The 23,750-nt window shown below is 62.6% G+C and overlaps 2 protein-coding genes across 5 annotated transcripts; both read right to left on the reverse strand.

Annotated features, from left to right (window-relative positions):
- Positions 1 to 106: 106 nt before the first annotated feature.
- Positions 107 to 11,887, reverse strand: PTPRN (protein tyrosine phosphatase receptor type N). Of its 2 annotated transcripts, none has more exons than XM_065840824.2 (23): positions 11,730 to 11,887; positions 10,031 to 10,081; positions 9,726 to 9,839; positions 9,370 to 9,511; positions 9,038 to 9,236; positions 8,518 to 8,842; positions 8,177 to 8,293; positions 7,984 to 8,063; positions 7,617 to 7,903; positions 7,055 to 7,141; positions 6,824 to 6,903; positions 6,524 to 6,588; positions 3,974 to 4,186; positions 3,647 to 3,856; positions 3,410 to 3,557; positions 3,186 to 3,259; positions 2,819 to 2,896; positions 2,566 to 2,685; positions 2,292 to 2,458; positions 1,201 to 1,254; positions 1,006 to 1,070; positions 829 to 902; positions 107 to 730 (listed from the first exon to the last, which is right to left on the reverse strand). In XM_065840824.2, the coding sequence occupies exons 1-23, from the start codon at positions 11,830 to 11,832 to the stop codon at positions 659 to 661; spliced, it is 2,925 nt and encodes a 974-aa protein (XP_065696896.1). In that variant the 5' UTR covers positions 11,833 to 11,887; the 3' UTR covers positions 107 to 658. The 2 variants fall into 2 exon arrangements, with proteins under 2 accessions (XP_065696896.1, XP_065696897.1); XM_065840825.2 differs by having other exon boundaries at positions 9,370 to 9,475; positions 11,730 to 11,883.
- A 751-nt stretch (positions 11,888 to 12,638) lies between these two features.
- DNPEP (aspartyl aminopeptidase) lies at positions 12,639 to 17,876 on the reverse strand. 3 transcript variants are annotated; one of them, XM_065840407.2, is made up of 15 exons: positions 17,844 to 17,876; positions 17,648 to 17,735; positions 17,477 to 17,565; positions 17,292 to 17,405; positions 16,820 to 16,945; positions 16,551 to 16,681; positions 16,112 to 16,196; positions 15,536 to 15,643; positions 15,225 to 15,302; positions 14,792 to 14,875; positions 14,348 to 14,508; positions 14,157 to 14,196; positions 13,683 to 13,784; positions 13,161 to 13,328; positions 12,639 to 12,752 (listed from the first exon to the last, which is right to left on the reverse strand). In XM_065840407.2, the coding sequence occupies exons 1-15, from the start codon at positions 17,847 to 17,849 to the stop codon at positions 12,702 to 12,704; spliced, it is 1,431 nt and encodes a 476-aa protein (XP_065696479.1). In that variant the 5' UTR covers positions 17,850 to 17,876; the 3' UTR covers positions 12,639 to 12,701. The 3 variants fall into 3 exon arrangements, with proteins under 3 accessions (XP_065696479.1, XP_065696480.1, XP_071667036.1); XM_065840408.2 differs by lacking the exon at positions 15,536 to 15,643; XM_071810935.1 differs by lacking the exons at positions 15,225 to 15,302; positions 15,536 to 15,643.
- Positions 17,877 to 23,750: the final 5,874 nt, after the last annotated feature.

Consider the following 23,750-nt stretch of genomic DNA (forward strand, 5'->3'; position numbering starts at 1 on the left):
GATGGGGAGAGGTTGGGGGGCTCCCTGTGCCAGCCTCCCAGCAGCACCCCCAGGGCACTGATGTGCGCCCCACCCCCTTCATACACAGTCAGAGGCCAGGCCTGGCTGCAGCTGCACAAACGCGACACGAGAACTTTATTCACATCAAGATACAAAATTAAATTTCTCTAGAAATCTCTCTTCTGCTCAAGTGACAAGGCAGGGAGCACATGGAGGGGACCCAGGGCTGGGCCAGGCCCCCCTGTACCCAGTGCACCCCGCCCCCCCCTTCTGTAGGGGACCCCTGCCTGCTCCTGTCCCTCTTGTGCAGAGAGGGAGGTGGCTGATGCAGGACTGCAAAGCTGGGGTGCAGGAGAGTGGCTGGGGGGGGCCCTACAGCCAACTCCTTGCAGCAACACCTGGTCCCCTCTTGAGTAGGGGCCATGAGCCCAGTCCCCTCTGCAGTGGCAGCAGGTGTGACAGGGTTCCATGGTTTGCACAGAAAGAGGCTGAGCCATGTGTCCCCGGGGAGAGGGGCAGGGTGATTTAGGGGGGAGGCAGGGGCAGGAACAGAGCCAGCAGCACAGATAGCGTTTTACAGGGAGAACAGCCCCTCGGGCAGGGCTAAGAGAGCACGCAAAGCCAGGGGGGAAAGACGAGAGGGGAGGGCTCCTTGCCATCACTGCGGCAGTGCCTTCAGGATAGCGTTCACTTCCTCAGCCACAGCTGTCAATGCGAACTCAAATTGGTCCTGGGGGATCAGAGGAGGGGCCATGAGTGTCCACGCCAGCCCAGCCCTGGGTGCTGTGGGGACTCAGGGAAGTATAGGATCCCCAGTTAGGGGAGTACCTTGGTCTGCACCATTCCGGGTCGCTGGTCTCGGATGTGCTCCAGTGTAGCAGCTATGTCTATCTCCTTCACCCCTGGAGCAGAGGGGGAAAAAGGCATTAAGAGGGTGTCCATGGGCCGAGCACACCCCCCCTGCACCCCCTAGACAGGGCACAAGCTGTGCTGCCCTGCACCTACCTTTGGCCATTCGGTTGAGGACCATATCAACAAGGATGTACGTCCCAGTCCTGCCAGCACCGTCACTGCAAGACACAGGTGCTTGGACCAGGAGGATGGGCTCCAGGGGCTGCTTCTGGCCCGCAGGTCCCAGCCTTGAGCCACCACTCCACCCATACCCCTCAGCCTGTACCCCCCCTGCATCCCCAGCAGTACCTGCAGTGCACAATAATAGGGCAGGAGCGACCCCGGTAACACTTGTTCACCTTCCTGCAAGGACAAGAGGGAGCAGGTCAGTGCCCTGCCATGCTGGGGACAAGGCTGCTCTGGGTGCCCCTCACTGCACTGAGCTGGGGGGACAGCGAGCACCCCATCATGTGGCCCTATGGGTCTGCCTCATGGCTGCTTCTGCCTCCCCAGCAGTGCCAGGCATGGGACAGGGACCACAGGTGAAAAGGGGCCAGGGCTAGGAGAAGCCCGACTCCTCGGGTGCCCAGCTCAGGGAGGGGAGCAGCGGCAGGACTCCCAGAGGGAGCAGCTCTGGTCCAGTGGGGCATGAAGCTGCGGGCCAGGCGCCGGCGGGACTCCCGGCATGCTCCATGCAGCAGGCACGGCTGCCAACGATCACTTTTGTGACTATGCAACTGGAGCCAGATTACTAGCTGCAAATCACAAAAATGACGCCGGCAGCTGCGAGAGAGAGACAGAGACAGAGAGATAGAAAGAGCATGAGCAGGGTGGAAAGTAGGACAACGTGCTCAGGGACATCCCCGCTGCCCTAAGCAGGGTCCCCGGCTCCACATGGCCGGGGGACAGTGACCAGCCAGCTCCCAGCAGGAGCCCACCAACACCCAGGGACCCCAAGAGCCCAGCAGGTGCTGCCTGCAAACTTCCCAGGCACAGCCCCAGAACCCCAGCCCTCTCCCTGGGCTATCCAGGGGACCCACTGCTGGCTCTAGGGTATGGGGAGCAATGGGCCATGGCTCTTCAAGGCTTGTTCTGTGGGTTTCTTCTTGTACCCATAACTGAGGGGTGGGGTGCCAGGTGGTGCTAGACCCCACCCCAGCTCCTGGGAAGAGCACCTTCCCACCCTTCCCATGGAGGCCAGGAGCCCTAGTAACCTCAAGCTTCATCGCTGGTGGTTCTGCACATCCCCATGCACGGCAGCCCCATGTGCCCCCCTGGCAGACCATGCCACAGCCCTGACACTCATCACACCAGCACCCATGCCCTTGCTCATCAGTCCCCTGTGGCTGGGGCCACTGCTGGTTCCCCAGGGGCTGGTACGGTGCCAGGTGGGCACTCACCTGCGGAAGTCGAGGAGGGGCCGGGTGGTGGTGGGGATGCCCTCGGCCGGCCAGCTGAGGAAGTGGAACTGTGTCAGGGTGCGGGTCTCCTGCGACTGCACGTTCTTCAGGTAGAAGCTGCGCACCAGGAAGTCCTCACACCAGATGTGCTCCGACACCAGGTTCACCTGCCCGACAGAGGACACCGGTGAGCATCAGCACTGTGCAGGGGGCTGTGCTTGGGGGAACAGGAGCTGGAAGGTGCTCCTTGCCCCAGGCTACTGGCCACACTTGCCTCGTAAATGTGGTAGAGAGAGGAGCCTTCATCTGGCCAGTAGCGGTCACACTGCTTGACGCTGTCCTCAGCCAGTGGGCTCAGCATGACGATGACAGTGCAGCCATGCTCCCACACCATCTGCGGGCAAGGCATGGTGGGTGTCACCACTGGGTGACAGCACAGGCCGGAGGGTGGCTGAGCTGCTGGGACCCATCCATCAGGGAGCACCCAGAGCGACCATGAAAGGCTGGTACAGGCAGGTGACACTCACCTGCCAGAAGTCTGCAATGGTGTGGGACAGTGGCCCCTGTGTTGCTATGTATGCCGGCATACGTGGGTCATGCTCAATCTGGAGGAGGAAAAGGGGTGTCAGACTGTGCTCTCTCCTGCCAGGGGTCAGGGACACAGTGGGGGATACTCCAGGGGTCGGAAGAGTGCTGGGCAGGGAGCTTTGGGTGCTGCAGCCAGGAGGGAAATAGATTTTAGCCACATTGAGCAATGGGGCGAGCCCATTCCTCACATCCGTAGCACACAGGGATGTGAGCTTGGTCCCGCTACATTCCAAAGCAGGAGCCTCGCCTGGGCTGAGCACATCCTGGAGCGGGTTGGCAGGGCAGGAGCCCCTGGAGATCACTCACGATCGGGCTGGCATTGATGAAGTCACTGCGGGATGGGTTGCTCTCAGCTTTCAGCTTGATCCGCACATGGTCATCTGGGGAAACAAAGGCCAGCGGAGGTGGTAAGCACCCAGGAGAGCTGGGGACAAAGCAGTACCTTGGCCACAAGCATCCCTGTGTCCCTCCCACCTGCCTGCCACAGTCCTGGGAACTGGTCCCCAGGGCAGGGCAGCTGGGATGCTCACAGGGCACGTAGTCAGGGTTGCGGTTCTTCTTCAGGTTGGCTTCATTCTGGGCAATGGAGCAGATGCTGGGCTCAGCCTGGTAGGCGCAGAGAGCCTGCCACTCCTTGGCCAGCCGGTCCCGGTTGCGGAGATGGTCCTCCATGTAGGCCTGGGGCAGAAGGTGAGTGGGTCAGCCTGGCAGCTGGGGGAACACACAGGGGCTTGGGGAGGGGGGCTCATCGCACCAGGGCAGCTCACCAGGATCATGTGTCCAGTGGAGATGTCCATGTTGGACTGGACGGGCTCCTCGCACCAGGAGGGTGTGCTGCTGTGGGAGCTGGGGCTGGGCTGCGGGGCATCACTGAACTGGGACGAGACACTGCTGACCCGCGAGGTCTCCGCTGGCGCTACCGGTGCCTCACCACGGCCAAAGAGTGACTTGGCAGCCATGTGCTGGCGGCACAGCTCCTGGGGGACCCCAGCAAGAGCCCTGTCCCTCCCCTGCAGCACTGCTGGGGCCAGCTCTGTGCACCCCTATGCAGCACCAGCACATCCTGCAGTGTCCTGCATCCTGTGGGGTCCTACCTGGTACTCAAAGGTGGTGTCAGCAGCACCCTCGGGCCCCAGGGCGGCCAGGCGCTCCTTCTCCCGCTGCTTGGCATGGCGTCTGAGGCAGAAGGCTGCAGCGGCTGCGATGGCGATGCCCGCCACACAGGCCAGCGCAATAAAGGTCAGCAGCACTGAGTGGAAGCCTTCCCTGAAGTGGGATGGGCGTGAGTAGGCAGCAGCCTCATTTCGCTGGGGGCAGAGCAAAGCCATGGTTAGCAGGGGGAATCTGCATGGGGCTGGGGGTGTAAAGAACCCATTCTGCACCACATTTGGGGGCTAAACCAGAGCAAGGGCATCTGCACTGCACTGATTCTCCCAGCACCCTTGGCTAGGGCAGAGCTGGTGTCACTGGGATACTTGGTGTCACTGGGGTAAGGCTCGGTTCACCCACCTGCATGTCACATGGGGTGTTGCTCACATTGGTGTCCCTGAGGGTGCAGGAGGGGCAGAGCCTGGCCAAGCCCAGGCAGCAGCAACCTGCTGCTCCCCTGCACCTAGGGCTGCTCCCCAGGACAGTCGCAGCCCAGGCTGCCCCACTCCAGGGTGGGCAGTAGCCCCATGGAGCTTGGGTTCAATGAGCTCCTGCCTAGCTGGAGGTCAGTGAGAGCTAGATTCAGCCCATGGAGTTAATGGCAAAGGACTGGCCACTGTAGCACTGGGGCCAGGGCAGCAATCCTTGCTCTCGGGGGACCTCCTCAAACAGGGCTTGGCTCTCCTTTGTGGGCGCTGTTCCGTGGCAGGACACAGGGGGATGTGCCAGTACTGCCAGAGGGCTGGTCCCATGTCGGTTGTGCTAGCTGTGGGACAGGTCCTTCCCATCACTGTCTGCAGCTGGGCCACAGAGCAGCCCCTGCCGCCTTGCAAGCAGTACCTCTAGGGCTCCTTCCACGCAGCTGGGCAGGCCAGCCAAATCCATGCTAGTCCCATACTGGGACAGGAAGGTGCTGAGGCCTTGTGGGCTGAGACGCCCCTATAAGGCTGAGCTCCCCCCGAGCAGCTGGTGATCAGGATGTTGCCCTTGCCACCAGCCAGGTCCTAGGGCAGCACAGGGATGCTGGGGCACCACCACCACCAAATACCCTGTGCCCAATGAGGTGCTAGAGCCCAGCATTACCTCACTGCCGTGGCCTCCCATTGGCTAGGAGCCCGATGAGGTTACCAAGTAAACACTGTTATCACTTACATCATCATCATCATCATCGTCTGGGGATGCCCCTGCCCCAAGAATCCCCACTGCTACCTGCACCCCCAGTCTCTCTAGCCCCAATGGCTGGGGCCCGTGGCTGCTGCCCAACTAGGGGGCCCTGCAGCCAGCCTGCAACCCTGGAGGTGTTAGAAGGTCTGGAGATGCCAGCAGAGCTTGAGGGGGGCAGATGGGACTTCCCTCACAAGGCTTACTTGAGCTCTGCTGTCTCCTTGCCTCTCTACATCCCTCCTCCCCTAAATCTTGCACTAGTCCCACCAAGTTGAGTACCTGGGTGGGAGGAATGGATGAAATGCACAAGCTGGTCTGGACTGGGGAGGTTCATGCAGAAGAGGGCTCACAAAGCTGCCTCAGCCTCCTCTGAGCTCCAGCTGCGTCATTTCTGCCATCTCTCCCATCTTCTGCCACTTGCCACATCAAAAGGCATCGCCATAGCAACACTCCACGTGTTGCTGATGGAGACAGGTTGCCTCAGTGGCCAGGCCACCCCTTCTCTATGGTCTTCTCCTCCTCCAGCATCCCCCCTTCCTTCCTCACTACCCACGGCTACAGCCACAGACAGGAGGGTGGGAAACAGTGACCCAGTGCCGGGGATGTTCTGCACCACTTCCCCCCTTCCCCAGGCTGCAAACACGAGAGCTGAGCTTGGCCCCCTACCTCCAGCCAGGGGACTGTTCCTGATGGTCCCCAGAGGAGCACAGGGAGGGGGTTCCCCTCTCCAAGCAGATGGCTCCTGCTCCATCTCTGCCTTCAGCTGCTTTGCCATTCTCTGAGGGCATGATGGCATTTTCCCTGCCTAGCTGCGGTCTCTGGGGTGCTCTGTGCACAGCCCAGCACCGGGGTGCCCAGACCACAGCTAAGATGGGGTGCACAGGCTGGAGGGAGGCAAAAGTGAGGATGAACCCTGATGGGTGCAGCCTGCAGCCCCCTGATCTTGGATGGAGCAGGGAAAAGCCTCCAGGACACCCTTCCAGACTGCCTTCAAATCCTGCAGACCTTTTGTTTTGGAAGGAGCTGAGTGCCCTGGCGGTGCAGGTGGCTGGCCAGCATGATGCTGCTGGGTGGAAGGGGGTCACTGGGATGGCCCTGCTCCGATCCATCCCAGATAATCCCAGTTTGCCTCCAACACACCAGCCTGATTGCTGTCCAGAGCCCTCTGCTTCACAGCTGCCCCACAGCCCTATGAGGACACTCACTCATGAAGACCCCCATGCCCCATGATTGAGGTTCAGCACAATTCCTGGCTCATTCCCGGTGGCAGCACCCCTTCCGCCTTGTGCCTGGCTGCCCCAGCCCCAAAGGATGGGCACGCTCACTCCTACCTCTCCCACTCCTGTCTGCACAATCTTCAGGCCCAGCTCTGCCTCCAGCTCTGCCTTGACGTGCTCTGTGGATGGAAGAGAAATGGTCAGGGGGGTGTGTCCCCTCCATCCAAGAGACCCCTCCAGAGACAGAGCCAAGGGTACTCCTGACAGCTGCCCACCCCACACTGGGTCCCCGGTGAAGCCAAGGGCACTGGGATGCATGGTGGGAGTCCCCTCTTCCCAGTCCCTGGCAAGGGGCACCCTGCAACCGGGCAAGGAAGAGAGAAGCAGGACCAAGAGGACCCCTGCCCAACTCACCAGCCTGGCTGGCCACGTCCACCAGCGAGAGGTTCTGGGGGTTCTGCCGGATGCGGAAGGTGAGCGCGGAGCCCACGACACTGCCGGGGAGGGGGGTATACAGTGTGAAACCAGGAAATACAGACCCCCTCCCCATCCCCACCACAGCCCGGTTCCTCCTGGTTCCTACCCCAGGGTGGCTGTGCACAGCCAGGGCTGTGACAGCAGCATCCCACAGCTCCCTGCCCTCACCTGATGTTGATGAAGGTGGCTGTGGAGAGGTGGAGGCGCTTGGCAAGGAGCTCCAGCAGCCGCACGCCAGCAGCCAGCCCCAGAGGCCTGTGGGGACAGCGGCAGGGTGAGGAGTGGGTGGTGGGGACAATGGGAGAGCCCACGCTCCCTGCAGCTGCGGAAGGGGGACAGGCAGGCTCAGGGAATCCCACATGTGCAGCAAGAGCTGTGCTGGCTTGGAGCAGTGTCAGGGTGGGCAGGAGCTAAGAGCATGGGGACGTGTAGTGATGGGGGTGATCTGATCCCCCTGCCCCTTGCACACGAGCATGCATAGAAGCAGTTGTGTACACACATTTGGTTGAGCCTGTCCCAGCCTCCCATCCTGTGGCAGCGAGCTCTGGCCTTGATGTAGGCTAAGAGAAGAAGGCTTTGGGGTGGGACAAGGGCTGTGAATGGAGAGAGGATGGGGAGCTGACCCCACCAGAGATCTAAACAGGTTCACCCAAGCATATAGAGCCATGACAGCTTGTGAAGGAGAGATACAGACCCTCCACATCCCCCCCATCCAATCCCCAGTTCTCACTTCTGGTCTGTGATGATGTAGCCATACTCGTCTGGTGGCTGCGTGCCATGCTGTGCCCCACCATCCTTTGACTCTGTGTAGCTCTTCTTCTGCACCACAATTGGCTTCCCTGGGCTGAGCACGTCCCCACTGTGTCCCCTCTGTGCTTCCACTTGGGGGGCTGGCGAGGACACTGCCCTGCCCCTCAGCCCGTCCCCTGGGGAGCTGCTGGCTGGGATTTTGGGGGGTGGCACTGTGGAGGAAGGGAGCACTGGCTTCTCTCGGTGCAGCATATCCCCCTCCGTCACCTGGAAAGAGGGAAAGGGAGGAGCTGGGACCTTTGAGGAGCATCCTGGGGGGACTGCCTTCCCCTTCCCCAACATCCCACCTGTGGCATGGCATCTCCTCCAGCACCACCCTGCTGCAAACCCACCCGTTTCATTGTGGGCACTTCAAGGCCAGCAACACCTGGGATGGAGAGAGACAGAGGTCCTGCAGCACCCGTCCCAAGAGGAAACACCCCCTGCCCTGAAACATGGCATGCTGGCACCCACTGCTGCCAGTCCCTGCACCCTGCTCACCAGAGCTCTGGAGCAGCTGGAGGAGGGTGGAGAGGCTGCTCAGCTGCTGGGGGCTCAGCTCCGGCAGCCCCAGGCCATAGCTGGTCAGGAGGGAGGCTAGTCTCTTCAGGGCAGCATCTGCAAGAGGATGCAGCATCAGGTTGGATGCTTTGCATCTACCTGGGGATCACAGGCCAGGGAGGCAGTTGCCCAGGCAGGTGGGGCTGGGAGGGATACACTGCCCATGGGTCCGAAGCAAAAGGGGAGGGAGGGAAGGAGGAAGGAGAGTCTGAGCCACAAGGAACAGTGGCTGTCAGACAGGATATGGATGAGGGCTGGTGCCTGGCTGGAGGATAGGGTACCCGTCTGTGCAGAGGGTGGCTGGGCAGGCAGGGGTGCTGGCTGCTCCCTCTCCTCCATGTTCCTGTAGTCACTGGGGAGCTGCAAGTTGTGCTGGAGCCTGGTGCTGGCAGGATCTGAGCGGCTGGCTTTCTCTCTGGGTAGGGAAAGTATGCCCAAGTCCTGGAAGAGATGCCCCCCATCCGATCCTGGCTGCCCGCCATAAGAGGGCACAGGACTGGCCCCAAAAAGGGTCTGGGCAGGGACCCGGCCCAGCAGTGAGGAGGTCTCAGGGCTCTGTCTGGCTGAGCTGCTGGGGAGCTGGTGAGTGCCGTCCTGGTAGCCGAACTACAACCGAAACACAGAGCCACCATGGTCAAATGATCAAATGCCACAGGGTCCCTGCCACCACCCCATGGCAGGGCACCCCAGAGCTGAGGGGGCACCCCAGCACCGGCAGAAGGAGGGTGCAGGGAGTGCAATAGACCTCTGCCCATTTCTACCTTTCTGCCCAGGAGAAGGGGGCTCGCCCCCATGGCTTACCTTGTGGTAGGAGTAGGGGTTGAGCAGAGCCTCCTCGTAACCCAGCTGGGATGTGGGGGGCAGCAGGAGGTGCTCCAGGTACCGCTGCACCAGAGGGGAGGGCAGCAGTGGTGGGGGCTGCCCCAGATGCTGAGCTGCTGGCAGGCCGGGGTCCACGGGGAGTGGGGCTCGTCGGGGGGAGCTGCGTAGGGGCAGGAACCTTGGAAGCAAACAGTGCTGCAGTGACTCACCTGGGTAAGGTGAAGGTGCCCGCCCCAGACCCCATTTAGGGTGCCAGGCCCTTGCTGCCCTGCCAGGCTCTACTCACAAGCTGGTGGCTGGCGCTGCCCTACCTGTCCCTGGCTGCCAGCTCCAGCGTGGGGGGTGGGTGGAGGCGGGGGATGCGCTCCATCTCCTGCGAGATCACATACTGGGTGATGCTGTCCTGCCACGAGAGCCCTGCCACAGGAGGGGGCTGTGAGACATGGAGGAGGCCTGGGGATCACGGAGCAAGCACATGGAGACCATGCTGGTGTCCTGACCCTGTGTCCCATGTCCTGGATTTGGCTGGAATCAGCTGGACCCATCTGCAGCCCACCCTGGCCCCTGGGCCAGCACAACTACAGGTAGTCCTAGTGCCACTACGTAACGTTGCCTGACACGCCTCTCTGTCAGGCCACAGTCACTTCTCCCATGCTCCCCCATTCACCTTGTGCCATGAGATGCCGCAACACATCCTGCAGGCGCTGGAGCACGGGAGAGGTGACCTGGAAGTATGGTCTGTCCTGCACGGAGCCCACCTGGCACTGCCCAAACAGTCCATCTGCAAGAGAGGGGAGGCAGCAGGGCCAGAGGGATGAACAACCCAGCGTGAGGGTCTCCAGGCACAGTCTCACCTTTCGCCTGCCATGTCCCAACACAGTGCAGCCAAAAATCCCTTGAAGGGCAGCTCTGCACCCTCCACACCCTCCTGGGAACAAAGAAGGGATCCCCACAGCCCCAGTAGTCACTTACCCTGCACACACACCTCCTGGGGGGAGCACAGTCTCCGGTCAAACAGGCAGCCTGGGACAGACAGACAGACAGACAGACAGACAGGCAGACAGGCCAGCCAGTCAGAACAGCGGCCAAGGGGGACTCCAACTGGTTTTGCTCATGACCAGCTGCTTTGGGACCTCGGACTCTTCAGGAAAGTGCCATGGGTGTGCAGTGTGGTGACAATGGTGGGGGGCACAGCCTGGTAGCTTAGGGGAGGGCCTCGGTGCCAGCCTTCTTCCCCCCTCAAAGCCAAGATAGGGGCTGTGTTCGCAGTCTCCTACTGGTGCTGGGGAGTGGAGGAAGGCCTGGAGTTTTTTGAGGTGTCAGCAGTTAGGAAGGTAAGGCTGAGGGGGCAGAGATGTGCAAGAACATGTCTGTTGCCCTCCCACAGCCCTACACCCAGTGACATGAGAGACCCACTCTCCCTGCGAGGGGGTCCCCAAAACACACGTGCAGCTCGGGGGATGTCTCACCACCCCCTTCAGGGGGCAGCACTTGGGCAGGGGGCGGCTTCCCCCTTCCTCTCCGCCCCTCGTCTCGGTCCAAGACCGTCAGCAGCAAGACGGCAGCAGGCGATGACTCAGCCCCGGATGGCGAGGAAGGAACGAGAAAACAACCGGGGGGAGGGGAGGGAGGGGCCCGCCGAGCCCGCCGCGGGGGAAGGGGGCGAGTGGGAATGAGGGTCCCCGAAACCCGGGCACGCAGGGGCCCGCTCCTCCCGGGCAGGGGCCAGGGCAGGTGCGGGGCACAGTACCCGCTGCCGAGCGGTGACTCCCGGGGGAGGCCGGGCCGGAGCGGCGGGACCGGGCGGGCGCTGTCCGCGGTGCTGAACCGGCCGCAGCCGCCTCCCGCCGGGACGCCCCGTGCCGCCGGGAGGGGCGGTGGCGCCGGGCCCCGGAGGCTCCTCAGGGCAGGACGGAGCTCGGCCGCAGCCGTTCTGGCACCGTCTCCGTCTGCTCCCGGAGACGGCGGGGCATCCTTGGTGCGGCCGGACCCGTCCCGGCGCTCCCGGGACCGCCGGAGGACGAAGAACACAACAGCCCCGGGCGCCCCGTAGTGAGTCAGCGGCCACCGGGGCCGTGCCGTGCGGGGGGGGGGCTTCAGCTCTGCTACCGGCAGCGGAACCGGGGCCCTGAGAGCCCCAGGCAGGGGCCGCACGGGCCGAGCTGGTGGAGAGCAGGTGCACCGACCAGCCTGCCCTCGCATTCCGTGCCGGGCCGCGCTTACCGGCGGACCGCAGCTGAAGTGCACCGGGGTCCCGGAGGGAGCCGCCGCTCAGAGTCGTTACCCCGGCCTCCCATCCCTGCGGCAATCCCTGGCACCGGCTCTACCCTGGGCAGAGTCTCTGAGTGAACGCCGCCCTATTCCCGTCCTGTCCAGCCGGGGCCGGGGCTGCCGCAACTCTCCAGCTGGAGGGTGCCCCGGGGCCAGTCCCACCACCAGCCCGGCAGCCCCAGGAGAGAGGCGCTCCCCGGTGCCCGTGACGCACCCGCGGTGCCGGTACCAGGCTGCCCTCTCCCGCTCTCCACCGGGGACCAGGCCTGCCGCTGCGCGCCTTGACAGCATCCGCGGCTGCAGTGACAGCACCGGCCGCGGAGCCCCTGCCCTGCCGCTCCCCGAGAACCGCTCCCCCGTGCAGCCCGGGACACCGCCCTACCCGAGACCCTGGTCTCACCGTGCGCGGCGGTGGCGGTAGCGGAGGCGCTGCCATCCCGCAGCAGCCCGCGGCAGGCCAGGAGGAGGAGGCAGAGGAACGCCCGGAGCAGCCGCCGCCCCATGCTCCGCTCACGGCCGCACCATGGCGCACCCGCCGGCCGCGCCCCCGCCACCGCCGCCAACCCGCGCCCCGCCGCGCCGCGCGCCCCGCCCATCGCCACCTCCCCGCCAATGGCACAGGGTTCGCTGCCGCCGCGCCACGCCCCCTTCCCTACAGCCAATCAAAGACCCGGACTTCTTTCCCCCCAACGTCGGGCTCACGCCCCGCCGTTATCGAGCTAGGCCAATTACACCGCGCCCCGGGGGAGACGGCCAAACCCCACGCCAATCACAGTCCCTCTGGAGGTGAGCCCCGCCCTCAGGAGGTGTGCCACAGCGCCAGCGGCGTGACCTAACCACTGCCCGCCCCCACCCAGCCCTGCTGGCTCCCACATGGGCCACACCCCTGAGCCCAATGAGCAGCGAGCACCGGCCCACACCCTCACACCCCCGCCCGGCAGCACCGCCCCGGAAAGGGCAGGAGGGGAGCATGCAGACCCTGACCTGGCCCCCCACAAGCCCCTTCGGGCAGGGACCCCCCAGCAGCAGCTCCAGGCACCAGGCAGGACCTGACAGCATGCCCTGGCCATGGCAGGCTTGGCCCACCCAGTGTCCATGCAGACAGGCAGCCCAAGTGCTTCAGGAGGCAGGGGACATCCTCCCCTGGCTCTCCCTGGCAGGGGCAGAGGCACATGCTGCCTGATAGCTGGGAGCCCTGGCACCTCCCACCCAACAGGGCTGCTCTTGGCCCCAGGCAGGAGCCATGGGAGTCCCCAGGGGGTCACAGGTCTGTCACTCCTGTCCCCAGCCACACTCATGGACCACTCGCTCTGAGACAGAGATGCTTTAATGGCCTCAGTGCTGAACCCACTGCTGCTCCCTCCTGCTGTGCTCAGTCGACCACCAGGCTGCTGCTGACTGCTGGCAGGAGCTCGAAGAAGCCCTGGAAGGAGAGAAGCCCTCAGGGTGGGCTGGGAAGGGTGGTATGGGGTGGGGGACAGTCTGTGGGGGCAGGCAGTGGCTGCCTCTTGGGTTACGCAGGCAGCATCATAGCAAGCAGCTGCTCTCAGAGAGCAGGACCGTGTTGCTATAGTAACCCATCACTGACTCAAGGCTAACACTGGTTGCCATAGGAACCATTTGGGGATAGCAGTCACCAGGGAAGGCTGTGATGCGAGGGGGACACCTCCAGATTCAGCTGGTACCTGCGCTGCTCCACAGGGATGGGGAGCCTGGCAGGATGGCTGTGCTCAGCCCCAAGGCAGGGGCTGGATAGGGACACAGGGATGAGGGAGATGTGGTGCAGCAGGGAGGGGGTTTTTTGATGCAGGATGGGGGACACAGGGCTCACCTTGAAGAGGGTGATGCTCTGAAGAACGCCTGAGGTGCAGCACATCTCCCGGATGGAATGCATAGCCAGCTGTGGGCAGCCGATGTCCAGCACACGCAGCCCGAGTCGGGAGGCCAGAATGGGGCCGATGGTGGTGCCGCAGGGCGTGTCATTGCGCACCATGAACTCCTGCATGGGGACATGGGGTCAGCAGCTCCCCACGCTGCCCCACAGCCTCCCACATGGGCTCCCAGGCCTGAAGGGAGGCAACCTGACACAGGAAAGCAGCACCATCTCCAAGCCAGGGTGCAAAATCCCCTCCGAGATACGACATGCTCAGGCCAGGCCCTTCCCTCCTGTTCCTGAGCCTGCTCCTCGAGGCAGCCCCGCAGCTGGAGCCCCAGAACAGCACAGACCCCAGCAGAGACAGACATGGTGACTTAGGTGTGGGGGGTCTGGCATAGGCCCCCTCTCCTGAACTCAGGGGCAGGGCTGCAGCCCAAGCTGGTAACGTTCACAGAGGGCTCACTGAGCTCCGCTCACCTGCAGAGGGACACCCACACGAGCAGCGATGTCCCGGATGACAGCTTCGGTGACAGCCGTGGAAGCATAGCGCTGGTTGCTGTTCACTTTGATGACAGGGCCCTGCACAATGGAAGGTACCACAGGCCCACAATTGGCACTGGGGACAGTCAGTTGCTCTGGAAACACCCATGCCCAGGCAGTACCATCCTGCACTCAACCACCAGTCCACCCTCCCCTCCCCGGGCAATGCGCAGGGATGGTGAAAGCCCCAGCTCAGAGCAGGGAAGGGCTCCGGGGCTAAGGCTGTGGCCCCAAGTGATTAAAACCAGATGTGTGGCACAGCCAAATCATGCTGTGGGACAAACGTCTCCCAATTGAGTGTTGTTGAGCTGCACCCCAGGACTGTGTTCCAGGGAGTGGTTGGGCATTTCACAGCGCTGCAGGAGAGATGGACAGCGTCCATCCCAGCCCGAAGCAGAGGGCTACCCTTACCTTGTGGAAGGCTGGACGATGATTCTCCTCATGCTTATCCCTGCAAAAGGGAAGCAGGGTTTTCATGCTACAGCCCTCCCTCCCTGCCACAAGCACTGTCCTGTCTGTGCTCCCTGGGGAAGGGTGGGGATACGTCCTGGCAGTCGGCAGGACAGGCTGCCTTGGCCTGCGGCACTGCTTAGGCTACTCACATGTAGTTTGGGTGCACAGCATGGGCCATATCAGCACTGATCATGTAGGACTTGGCCACGGCCTCCTCGAAGGCTGTCAGGTTTTGCGGCGAAGCCGAGATCCGGCGCAGCACCAGCTCTGTCAGTAAGGACTCTGCGCCCTGCGCACTCTCTGACCCTACCTGCCAGGGACCACCATCAGCACAACCCACGTGGCGGAACCCCCCAGCACTCCAGGAGACAGCTGAATGACAGAGAACTCCCCAAAGACAGCAGAGCAGCTTCCAACCACATCCGTGCTTTCCACCTTCTGCTTTGGCCATGCTTCATGGGGGGTGTAAGCAAAGCCCTTCTTGCCCTGGTGAGGCCTTGGATCTATCTCCTGCTAGGCATGGCTGGGGGACAGTGAAGAGCATGGAGCCCCTGCCTGTGCCAGCCACTCCAGGGCTGTGTCCCTCCACTCACCTCCTCGTTGTCATAGAGTGCGACGAGACGCACGTTGGGCTCCTGGGAGAGGGAGGAGGACGCCGCACACGAGTCAATCAAGGCCTGCAGGGTTAGAGCAGAAGGGACAGCAGTTTGAGTGCCACCCCACTCTGGAAAGCTCAGCACTGAGCCAGCAGGAGCTTCCCCAGGAGCCCAAAGCACCAAGGAACAGAGTTGCAGACACACACATTGCCCAGAAAGAGCAGGAGTTACCCCTGGGAGCTGCTGGGAACTCCACGCACACAGTAAAAGGCGTAGCACTGACCCAACCCCAGATCCTCCAAGCCAGACCCACCCCATAGGAATAGGCCTCCCTTCAGAGCTTCAGGCCAGCCCATGGCCACGCTAAGCTGAGTTGGGGTGCACGGGAGCCATGCTACGGCCTCCAGGCTTCTCTCCCCCTCCTGCTCACCTGTAGCGCGCAGTAGCAGCTGTGCAGGTTGTCCAGGCGTGGGGAGAAGATAAACTCGTTGAAAGCACCACCCAGCGTCTGCAGGCAGAGAGCCAGGAGGAGTAGGGCACAGGCTCCAGGTGACCAAAAAGTACCTTTCACTGGGTCCATCCCAGTCCCCTTGTCTCTGCCCCTCAGGAGCTGCCTCCTCTCGCTCCACTTGGCTCCCAGCCCTGGCACGCCCCAGGCAGAGGAAGCATGCCAGGTCAAACCTGTGCAGAGCCAGCCCACAGGCTGTGTGTGGGCAGTGGGAGGCTCCTGCCCTTACTCACCGCTGGCTGTGTATCTGCCAGGCACAGTTCCAGCTCCACAATCTGCTCTGGTTTCACCCCCAGCTGGGGGCAGAGCAGGGAAAGCAGGACAGGACTGTGCCTCTCTGCCTGGGAAGAAAGCAGAGCTGCAGGCAGGGTAGGTAGTGGATGGCAGGGGAAACTCTGTTCCCTCTGGCAGAGCTGTCCCACACCCCACTCACGTTGGCACATTCTCCCTCCTACTAACACATCCCATGTTCAAGTCCCCATCTAACACAGGACAGCAGGGCCATTCGTAGCGCACAGCAAGGGGTTCTCTGCCCCCTCTGCAATCGCCCCTCCCTGTCCTGCCTCTCTAGGGAGATGGTGAGAGCGTTATGGAGGCTGCACTCCCTTGCCTATGGTGGCTGCAGACCAGAGTGGGAACAGAGAGATGGTCAAGCAGATCTGTCATGTACACAGCTCTGCAGCAGATCTGAAGGCTACCAACAGTCCCTGGGGAGAAGGGGAAGTGCTGGCAGGTCTCTGAAGACTAGAAATTAAAGGTGACAAATGTGAGGTCCCAGCACCCCTGCTAGTCCTTGGCACCTGGCTCACCTGGGCTGCCGCATCACAAGGTGTGGCCTCCATGACCACCTCCTTTTCCAGCTCCTCCTGCACAGCAGTGGCCAGAATGGGAACCCTGTGGGGAGATGGTGTCATTAGCTTCCAGGGCTTTGCTCACTGTTCCTGCATGGGGCATACATAACCAACCCTCCCTGGAGTGCTTGCCTTGCTCCTCCAGGGAGCAATTGCCATGCCGAACAGAACAAGGACACACATTTCAAGCACAGATCTATTGTGCCACCTCAGGACACCCCAGTATCCCTTCCCAAGTCCCAGGTTTGGAAGCATCTCCTAGGGGGACACTACGGGGCTAAGAAAAGCCACTGCAGACCTCCCCACAGTGATAAGTGACTGCCAGAGGGAGAGAGCTGAAGCTGGGTCCCAGCCCTCTGAAGGGCTGGCTAGGGGTCAGGGACAAGCCAGGCCTTACAGGTGATGCTCGGTGTTTGGCCCGAAGTTCTCATTGATGCTGCGCTGCAGATGGATGGCCAGGTGGGGAATGCGGAGGACAGGCCGTTCCACATGTATCAGCCGCTGCTCCAGGCGCCCTGTGGACGGGTCCTGAAACACAAGGAAGAACTGCTGTAGCCAGGCCCATAGGGCTGAGGTTGCAGCAGGTCCCACTCTGGGTGGAAGACACAGACCCAGAGCTGGGGGGCACACAGCTAGCTCACCATGTCTGCCCCAAATAAGGCTCACCTTTATGATCACCCTCCCGGCCACAGTGAGGTCACGGTCGAACCAGGTGTTCCAGATGCCCCCTCCATAGGTCTCGACGCCAACCTGTACCATGCCCACTTGCCCCCGTTTAGAGCGTCGCTTCACCTGGGTGAGAGCAGAGGCATCACTGCCAGCACCACAAAGCCCCAGGGACTGGGTAATTGGTGGGAACTGGGCAGAACACACCCAGAGTCTCACGGCTGACCCTGTCAGTGCAGGGTGCTGTGAGGTGCTTGGTGGGACAGGGGACACAGAGGCCGTAACAGCAGGTGAAGCCGTTCAGGGGGTCAGCATGGGCTGCTCTGGGTAGCAGAAGCAGGAGGTGTAAAGACCCAGCAATGGTGCTGTGGGGCACAGGGGAAGTGAGGGTGTTTTTTGCTTGGGGAGTGAAACTGGAAGGCACCAGAGAGGGCCCCAGGGCCGGGGAAGGCACCCGGCTGCCCAGCCTTACCCTGAGGCAGGGGCTGTCGGTGTGGGCGCCCAGCAGGCTGAACCCATTCCCGGGCTGGAACTGGCCGCCGACGGCGAAGGCGATGAGGGTGGAGTAGTTCCTGGTGACGAAGTACTGGGGGCAGGGGCGGGTGGTGAGGGCCGTTCACCCTCCCGCCCTCGCCGCCCTGCCCCGGCCGGACCCACCTTCTGCGCGGGCCGCACCTCCCAGTGCTCCGTTTCCTTCAGCTCCTGGAATCCGGCCTGCAGCAGCCGGCTGCGGCACTCGGCCACCACTGCGCGGGGGAAAGAGCCGTCAAAGGGGCCGCGCCGAGCGGGGAAGGGGCAGGGGGGCGGGCAGGTCCGGCAGCGTCTCACCGTGGTAGGGCGAGGGACTCCGGTTCACGAACTTCACCAGCTCCTGCGCCGCCGCCTGCGCGGCCTGCTTCGAGCCCTGCGCCGCCGCCTGCGAGCACCGCCGTCACTGGACAGCGCCGGCACCACCCCACCCGGGTCAGGAACCCCGGGGACCCCCCGGGCATGGCCCGACCCGCACCCCGCACCCGCCCGGTACCTGCATGGCTGCCACGCCCCGCCGCGCCGCCGCGCCCCGCGCGCCCCCTGCTGGCTCGGAGGAATTCGCCCAGGCGGCCCGGCAGTGTGCGCTCCGCCGCACCCTGCACCCCGCTCCGTGTGCCATGCACCCTGCAACCGCACCCTGCTCCGTGTACCCTACACCCCTTATCCTGTACCTCGCACCCTGCACCTCGTACCCCGCACCCCTTATCCTGTACCCCGCACCCTGCGCCTCGTACCCTGCACCCCGCATCCTGCTCCAGGGCCAAGCAAACCCGGCAATTGCCCAAGCCAGGGCAGAGCTGGGGACTGGGTGGGTGAAAGCTGGGCACAGCCAGGAGCATCTGGGGTGGGACAGGCTTCCCAAGGATGATCACCCCAACTCTGGGCATCGAGTGAGTAGGGGCCAACTCGAAACAGGGCTTGAACTGCCTGCAGCTGTACCTGTACTGCCCAGGAGTACAAGTGCACAGGGGAACATGCACGCTTCCCAAAGGCTGGGTGCCTTCAGGATGAGTCACCAGTGTAAGCCAGGCTGCAGGACCCCCACCATTGCTGCTCTCCTGCCTTGGCAGTGCTTGGACCCCACAGAAAACAAGGGACAAGCCCTTGGTACCATGATGGGGATCAATGTGCCTGAGTGACAGGGGTTCTGGGAGCTGGCACAGTGGTAGGGCAACACCCCAGCTGCCTGACAGCCCCTGCGGGGCCATGGCCTGGAAATACATGGGGGATGAGACCCCAGGACCTCTCACAGATCAAAGTGGCTTCTACCCTTGGCTGGGTCCCCTGCATGGGCTGGGTGTGGCAGTGAGATTGTAGGTTTCCATGAGTGCCCATGCATCATTTCCCGGCATGATCCTGTGTCTTCCCGGTGATGAGTGTGTTGCTTTAGGAGGGACATGGTAGCCTGTGAGCAGTGCTTGGGGCCTAGGTGCTTAGTGCCAGCTGGATTTCCAGCTCTTGAGTCACCAGCATGAGTACCCTGTTAGTCAGGGACCTTGTCCATGTCTTGGGGACTGGAAACTAGTGGTCCTGCTGCCCCTGACCCTGGCACCTGCCATGCTGTGAGCTTATGACAGCCCTGGATTTATGCTCCCAGACACCAGCACCTGCCTCCCCCTCCTCCAAAAGGGAATGAGCACCCCCACCTTCTGGCACCCTGTGAGCAGACAGCTGAAGGGTCTCCATGTCAACCACAGCCACCACAGCAAAACACAGGGCCAGTGGCCTGCCAAGACAGGACCTAGCTGGAAGCAGGCACCCAGCACCGTGGCATGGAGCTGGACCATGTGCACACCCTGCCCTGCACCCTCCTGCCAAAGGGACATGGGCGCCAGGCAGCCGTCTCCCAGTTCATCCTGCCAGCACCCCCCCCCACTGCTGCAGGCACCCAGTTCAGGGCTGGGTATACCGGCAGGTTGTCCCCAGGATGTGCCTGGAGGACATCTAGGGATGTGTGCAGCATGTGTTCCTAGAGCCCATGGCCCCCCAAGCTGGTGGCTGCCCAGAGTTGGTGGGTGCCCATAGGACACCGGTGCCTGGGGCAAGTGGGTCCCATGAGGGGTGGGTGCAGGAGTAGGGGGTGCCCAATATGGGGTGGCCAGAGCAGGAACTGGGGGTGAGCAGCAGGGCTGGGTGTGGCTCTTGCCCAGCCCCACAGGCGCGAGCAAAGGGCAGCTCCTTGGCATGCCGCAGCTATTCCCGGAGCAGCGGGGCTGCCAGAAAAAGCTCCTGCTGGCTATTTCTGGGTGGGCTCTGACTCACCCCTTGCTGGATGTTGGGGGCTGCACAGCACCTGCCACAGCCGCCCACTACCCTGTCACTGTGCTCCTGGGAAGGCACTGCTCCTGTCCCCATCCCTCTCTGCCCCATGGACCCCCCAATGCAGCAGGGAGGCCCAGGCAGCCCCACTACACCCTGCCATCTCCTCCTGGGGATGCATGCACCCCACTACTGGGCTCACATGTGTGCCCAGGGGTGCCCGACATGGGCAGGACCAGTGGGAGCAGGGCACTGTGACCCTTTCCACATCCCCTGGCAGCCTGAGATGCTGTGCAGAATTTGCTCCAGCAAGCATTCTCTGGGGCAGCTGGTGGCTCTGTGGATGTGCAGCTGCAGCTGAGCCCCACTGGAAAGGGTTAAGAGAGAGACATGGTGCAGGACAGAGCCTGTAAACACAGACAGAGCTCCAAGGAAGTGCCACCCCCTTCTGCTGCCTGCCAGGCTGCCTGGGCCCCCTCCCTGCCAGCCCTGCCAGGATGAGCACAGAGATGGCACCCGTACTGCTGCAGAGGGAGCAGGGAAGGTGGTCCCCCCCACAACTCAGCCCACGTGTTTGAGCATGGGAAAGTGAAATCACTGCCTGGGCATTGCTGGAGGCTGAGCGAATGGCCACTGTGCCTTACATGAGCTGCCAGTGATGCAGTGGGCATGCACTACCTCATCTCAGTGGCATGAGTGATGCTATCGAGGCCTGTGGGAGGGCAGATGGACACCTCAGCATCCTCACGGACCATATGGGTGGCCAGCCATTCCCACATCCATGTGGACTGCAAGGGCAACTGGGCACCCCCAGCATCATTGTGGATATCCCCAGCCTGCCCACGGGCTGCGAGGACAGGTGGACAACCCCAGCATCTCCACAGATCACAGGGCTGGCTTGAGATGAGTGATAGGGGTAGGCATATGCCTTGAGCATCTGCAGGGACATGGAGGTAGCTGGTCTTCTCCATTATCTACATGCCACTGTGGCATCCTCGTGGACCATGGAGGCAACAACTCAACTCGAGGACCTACATAGGAGGAGCAAGCAAACACCCCTCAGTGTCTATACATGTTACACAGGATGGCTGGACACTCCCAGAATTCACACAGGCCACAGGACAGCCAGGCACCCCCAACATCCCTGTGCCACTTGGAGACAGGCCATCATCTCCAGCATCACCATCACCTGAGGACACAGAGATGGGGACCGTGGGCAGTCAGACCGGCTGCAAGCCCACATTGCTGGCCCTGAGCCCTGGGGTGGGCAAAGACATGGCAGCAGCTGGGGTGAGCAGTGGGCAGGGGCCTGCAACCTGCAGGGCACCCACCAGCTCCCGGGACCCTGGCAGGCCAGGCTGGGCCACAGTCCAGGCAGGGAAGGAGAACTAACTCTTATTTAGACAATAGCACAAACCCTGGGTCTGTCAGCGCCAGGGAATGGGCCGCACGGTCCTTCCCTCTTAGGGTAAAGGCGCCTGGAAGGCTCATGGCTGTAAAAGGAGTGGGACAGAGGGAGACGGCCGTGGGCCAGGCGGGAGGGGGGATGGACACCCTCACTGCTTCGTTCCCATCCCTTCACTCACCCCAGGGCCAGAGCCAGGGCCAGGGCCAGGCATGATGTGGGCGCGAGGGCTCCGGTGGCAGGTTACGAGGCCGAGGAGGGGCTGGTACCCCATCCCCACATCCTGCCCAGCTCCAAGCCCTGGGATACCCACAGCTCAAGGAGGCTGTGCCCAGCTCCCCGCGTGGCTTAAATCCTGGGGGAGCAGCAAGGAGGGAGGGCTGGGGAGGAGGAACGGCTGCAGGATGCAGCTGGCTTTGCTCAGGGAGATGTCATGGCCAGAGGGAGTTGTTTGACATTCCAGCTCTCAGTGCCTTCCCGGCAACAGCCTCATCCTATGGCCAAATGGGAGCTGGGGCCGGGCCAGCGCGGGGGCTCGGGAGCTGCTTCCCAGGCTCCGTCGGTCTGGGTCAGCCTGGCCTGGGATGGAGCTGCGGGGAGGCTGAACAGGGCTGAGCAGGGAGGGAGGCAGCATCCCTCCTACTGTCTCTCTGCACTGCATCCCTGCACCACTGCTCTGCACTTTTCACAAGCCCTGGGGACCTAGCTGGCACAGAGTCTCTGGGGTCATGTCCCTGGGATGGGACTTTGGCAGCGTCCCTGGCTCCTGCTCCTCGCCCCCTGCTTCCCGTGCCGCCAAGTCCTGCATGCAGACGTGGCTTTCGTAAGAGGCTGCAGAAAGTCTAAGGCATCTGTCCTCCCCCTGCCAGACATAGGGCCCCTGCCTGCACAGAGTCATCCTGGAAGGCTGTCATGGCAGCTGAGGAAAGGCCACTTCAAACAGTTTGTCCCAGAGTGGGGTCAGGAGGATGCTCCTGGTCAACCCCTCTGAGCGCTTCCCCTCTAGCACAGTGCTCAGGAAAGCATTTCCCTTCCCTGGGGCAACACAGCCCTGCACCTCCCTGCTCTGTGGGACAGGGATGGGGACAAGGGCTCGCCAGGCCTTACAGGAGGGGATTCCATCACTGCAGCCCTACCCGAAGCATCAGAGCAGTGTGCTGAGCTGGACACACCACACTGGGGGCCCATCCTCCCCCACCCAGGGGTACATCAGGATGGAGTCACAGGAAGGGATGGCTGAACAGTGCATCTGGCACCGTGCTGGCCCAGACCCCTTGGGTCCCCCACGCTGATGTGGGACCCACCTGCCCTTCTGCATCCCAGCTAAGAGCTGTCATGTCACCCTGCCCGCACTCGCAGGGCAGGCGGGGCACGTACGCGGGGCTCAGGGATGCACAGGGTGTGCTTGGAGCAGGGCCGGGAGCAGAAAGGATGCTGTCTGTTTTTCCATCTTCTCCCCCCCACCCCCCACAAACCCCCCCTTCCTTCCATCCATCCTCCCCCCTGCGCTGGGATGAAACAACCTCATCTGGAAATACCTTCCCTTTTAAAGGCAGGCTCCATCAGGCAGTGCGCACCCTCCGGGAAGCTGCTGAATTATGCTGTGACTAGGTGACCAGGAGGGCTCCAGGGATGGGGAGCTTGGGGAGGGCAGCCTGGATGTGTGACATCGAGCCTCTGCCCACCTGCATGGCCATGGGGCTCAGATCTTTGTCGGCCCTCCAGGTGGCAGGGGGTGGCAGGGAGCAGGCAGGAGTGCCTCCCAGAGCCAGGGCAGTTGAGGATGCTGCTGTGACCAAGCTCAAGCCTTTGCCATGCCAGTGCTGGCACAGGAGAGCCCTAGCACTGCTCAGCATCTGCATTACAGCTGGGATGGGGGTCGGAAGGTTTGGGTTCGGGCAGGCCTGAGCTGCTGCTGAGTCACCCAGTGGTACTGTGGTCCCCTCTGTCAGGCCCTCTAGGGACAGAGGCTCTGGGGCTCTGCCAGCTGATGCCAGGCAAAACAGCTTGGCTTGGGCAGGGCTGGGGCCACCAGGTGTGCTGGGGGGCCTGGGAGGAGGGGGTGCTGCCCAGGCAAGGGCTATTACCCTTGACAGGGTCCCCCAGCACAGCCCCTCCTCCATCAGAATGTCCCCTTTATCTTGCATAGGTTTGTGTGTGGCCCCAGGGGTCCCTGCCCTGCCCAAACACCTGTCCAGGAGGTGGGCAGCTGTTTTGGGGGTCCTGGAGTGAACTGTGGTATTCCTTGTCTGGGGAGCCAGGCTGGGCTTTGTGGTCCTCAAAGTACTGTTAGGCCAAAGTGGAGGCTGAGGAGACACTTAGAGCCTACAGCACCCCAGAATGGCCTGGGGACCTTGTCCCACTCTTGGGTGACAAAGGACCAAGGAGGGGCTGGGGCTGTTCCGGGCAGGTTCCCTGTCCAGCCACACTCTCCACAGGCCTAGTGCAAGAAGGGTTAACAGGGTGCCTCCCCCGGCTATAAATAAAACGTATGTCCCACGCGTATGAGCTCGGAAGGCTATTTTCGTTGGGTGCCTGCTGCTTCAGGAATGTGCTGGAGCAAGGACCGGGGGGGTGATGTCACCAGGACCACTCTGGACCCAGCACCTGCTTGGGGTCACTCAGCAGCACCCCGAAAATGCCCAGCCCCAAGCTGGTGCTCAGCCCCCTGTATCAGAAAGGGGGCTTTGGGTGGTGGGTCAGCACAAGCTCACTCAGGGCAGGGTCCCCACACAA

This window comes from Patagioenas fasciata, chromosome 7 (genome assembly GCF_037038585.1).
Source record: "Patagioenas fasciata isolate bPatFas1 chromosome 7, bPatFas1.hap1, whole genome shotgun sequence".
NCBI classification, from domain to species: domain Eukaryota; kingdom Metazoa; phylum Chordata; class Aves; order Columbiformes; family Columbidae; genus Patagioenas; species Patagioenas fasciata.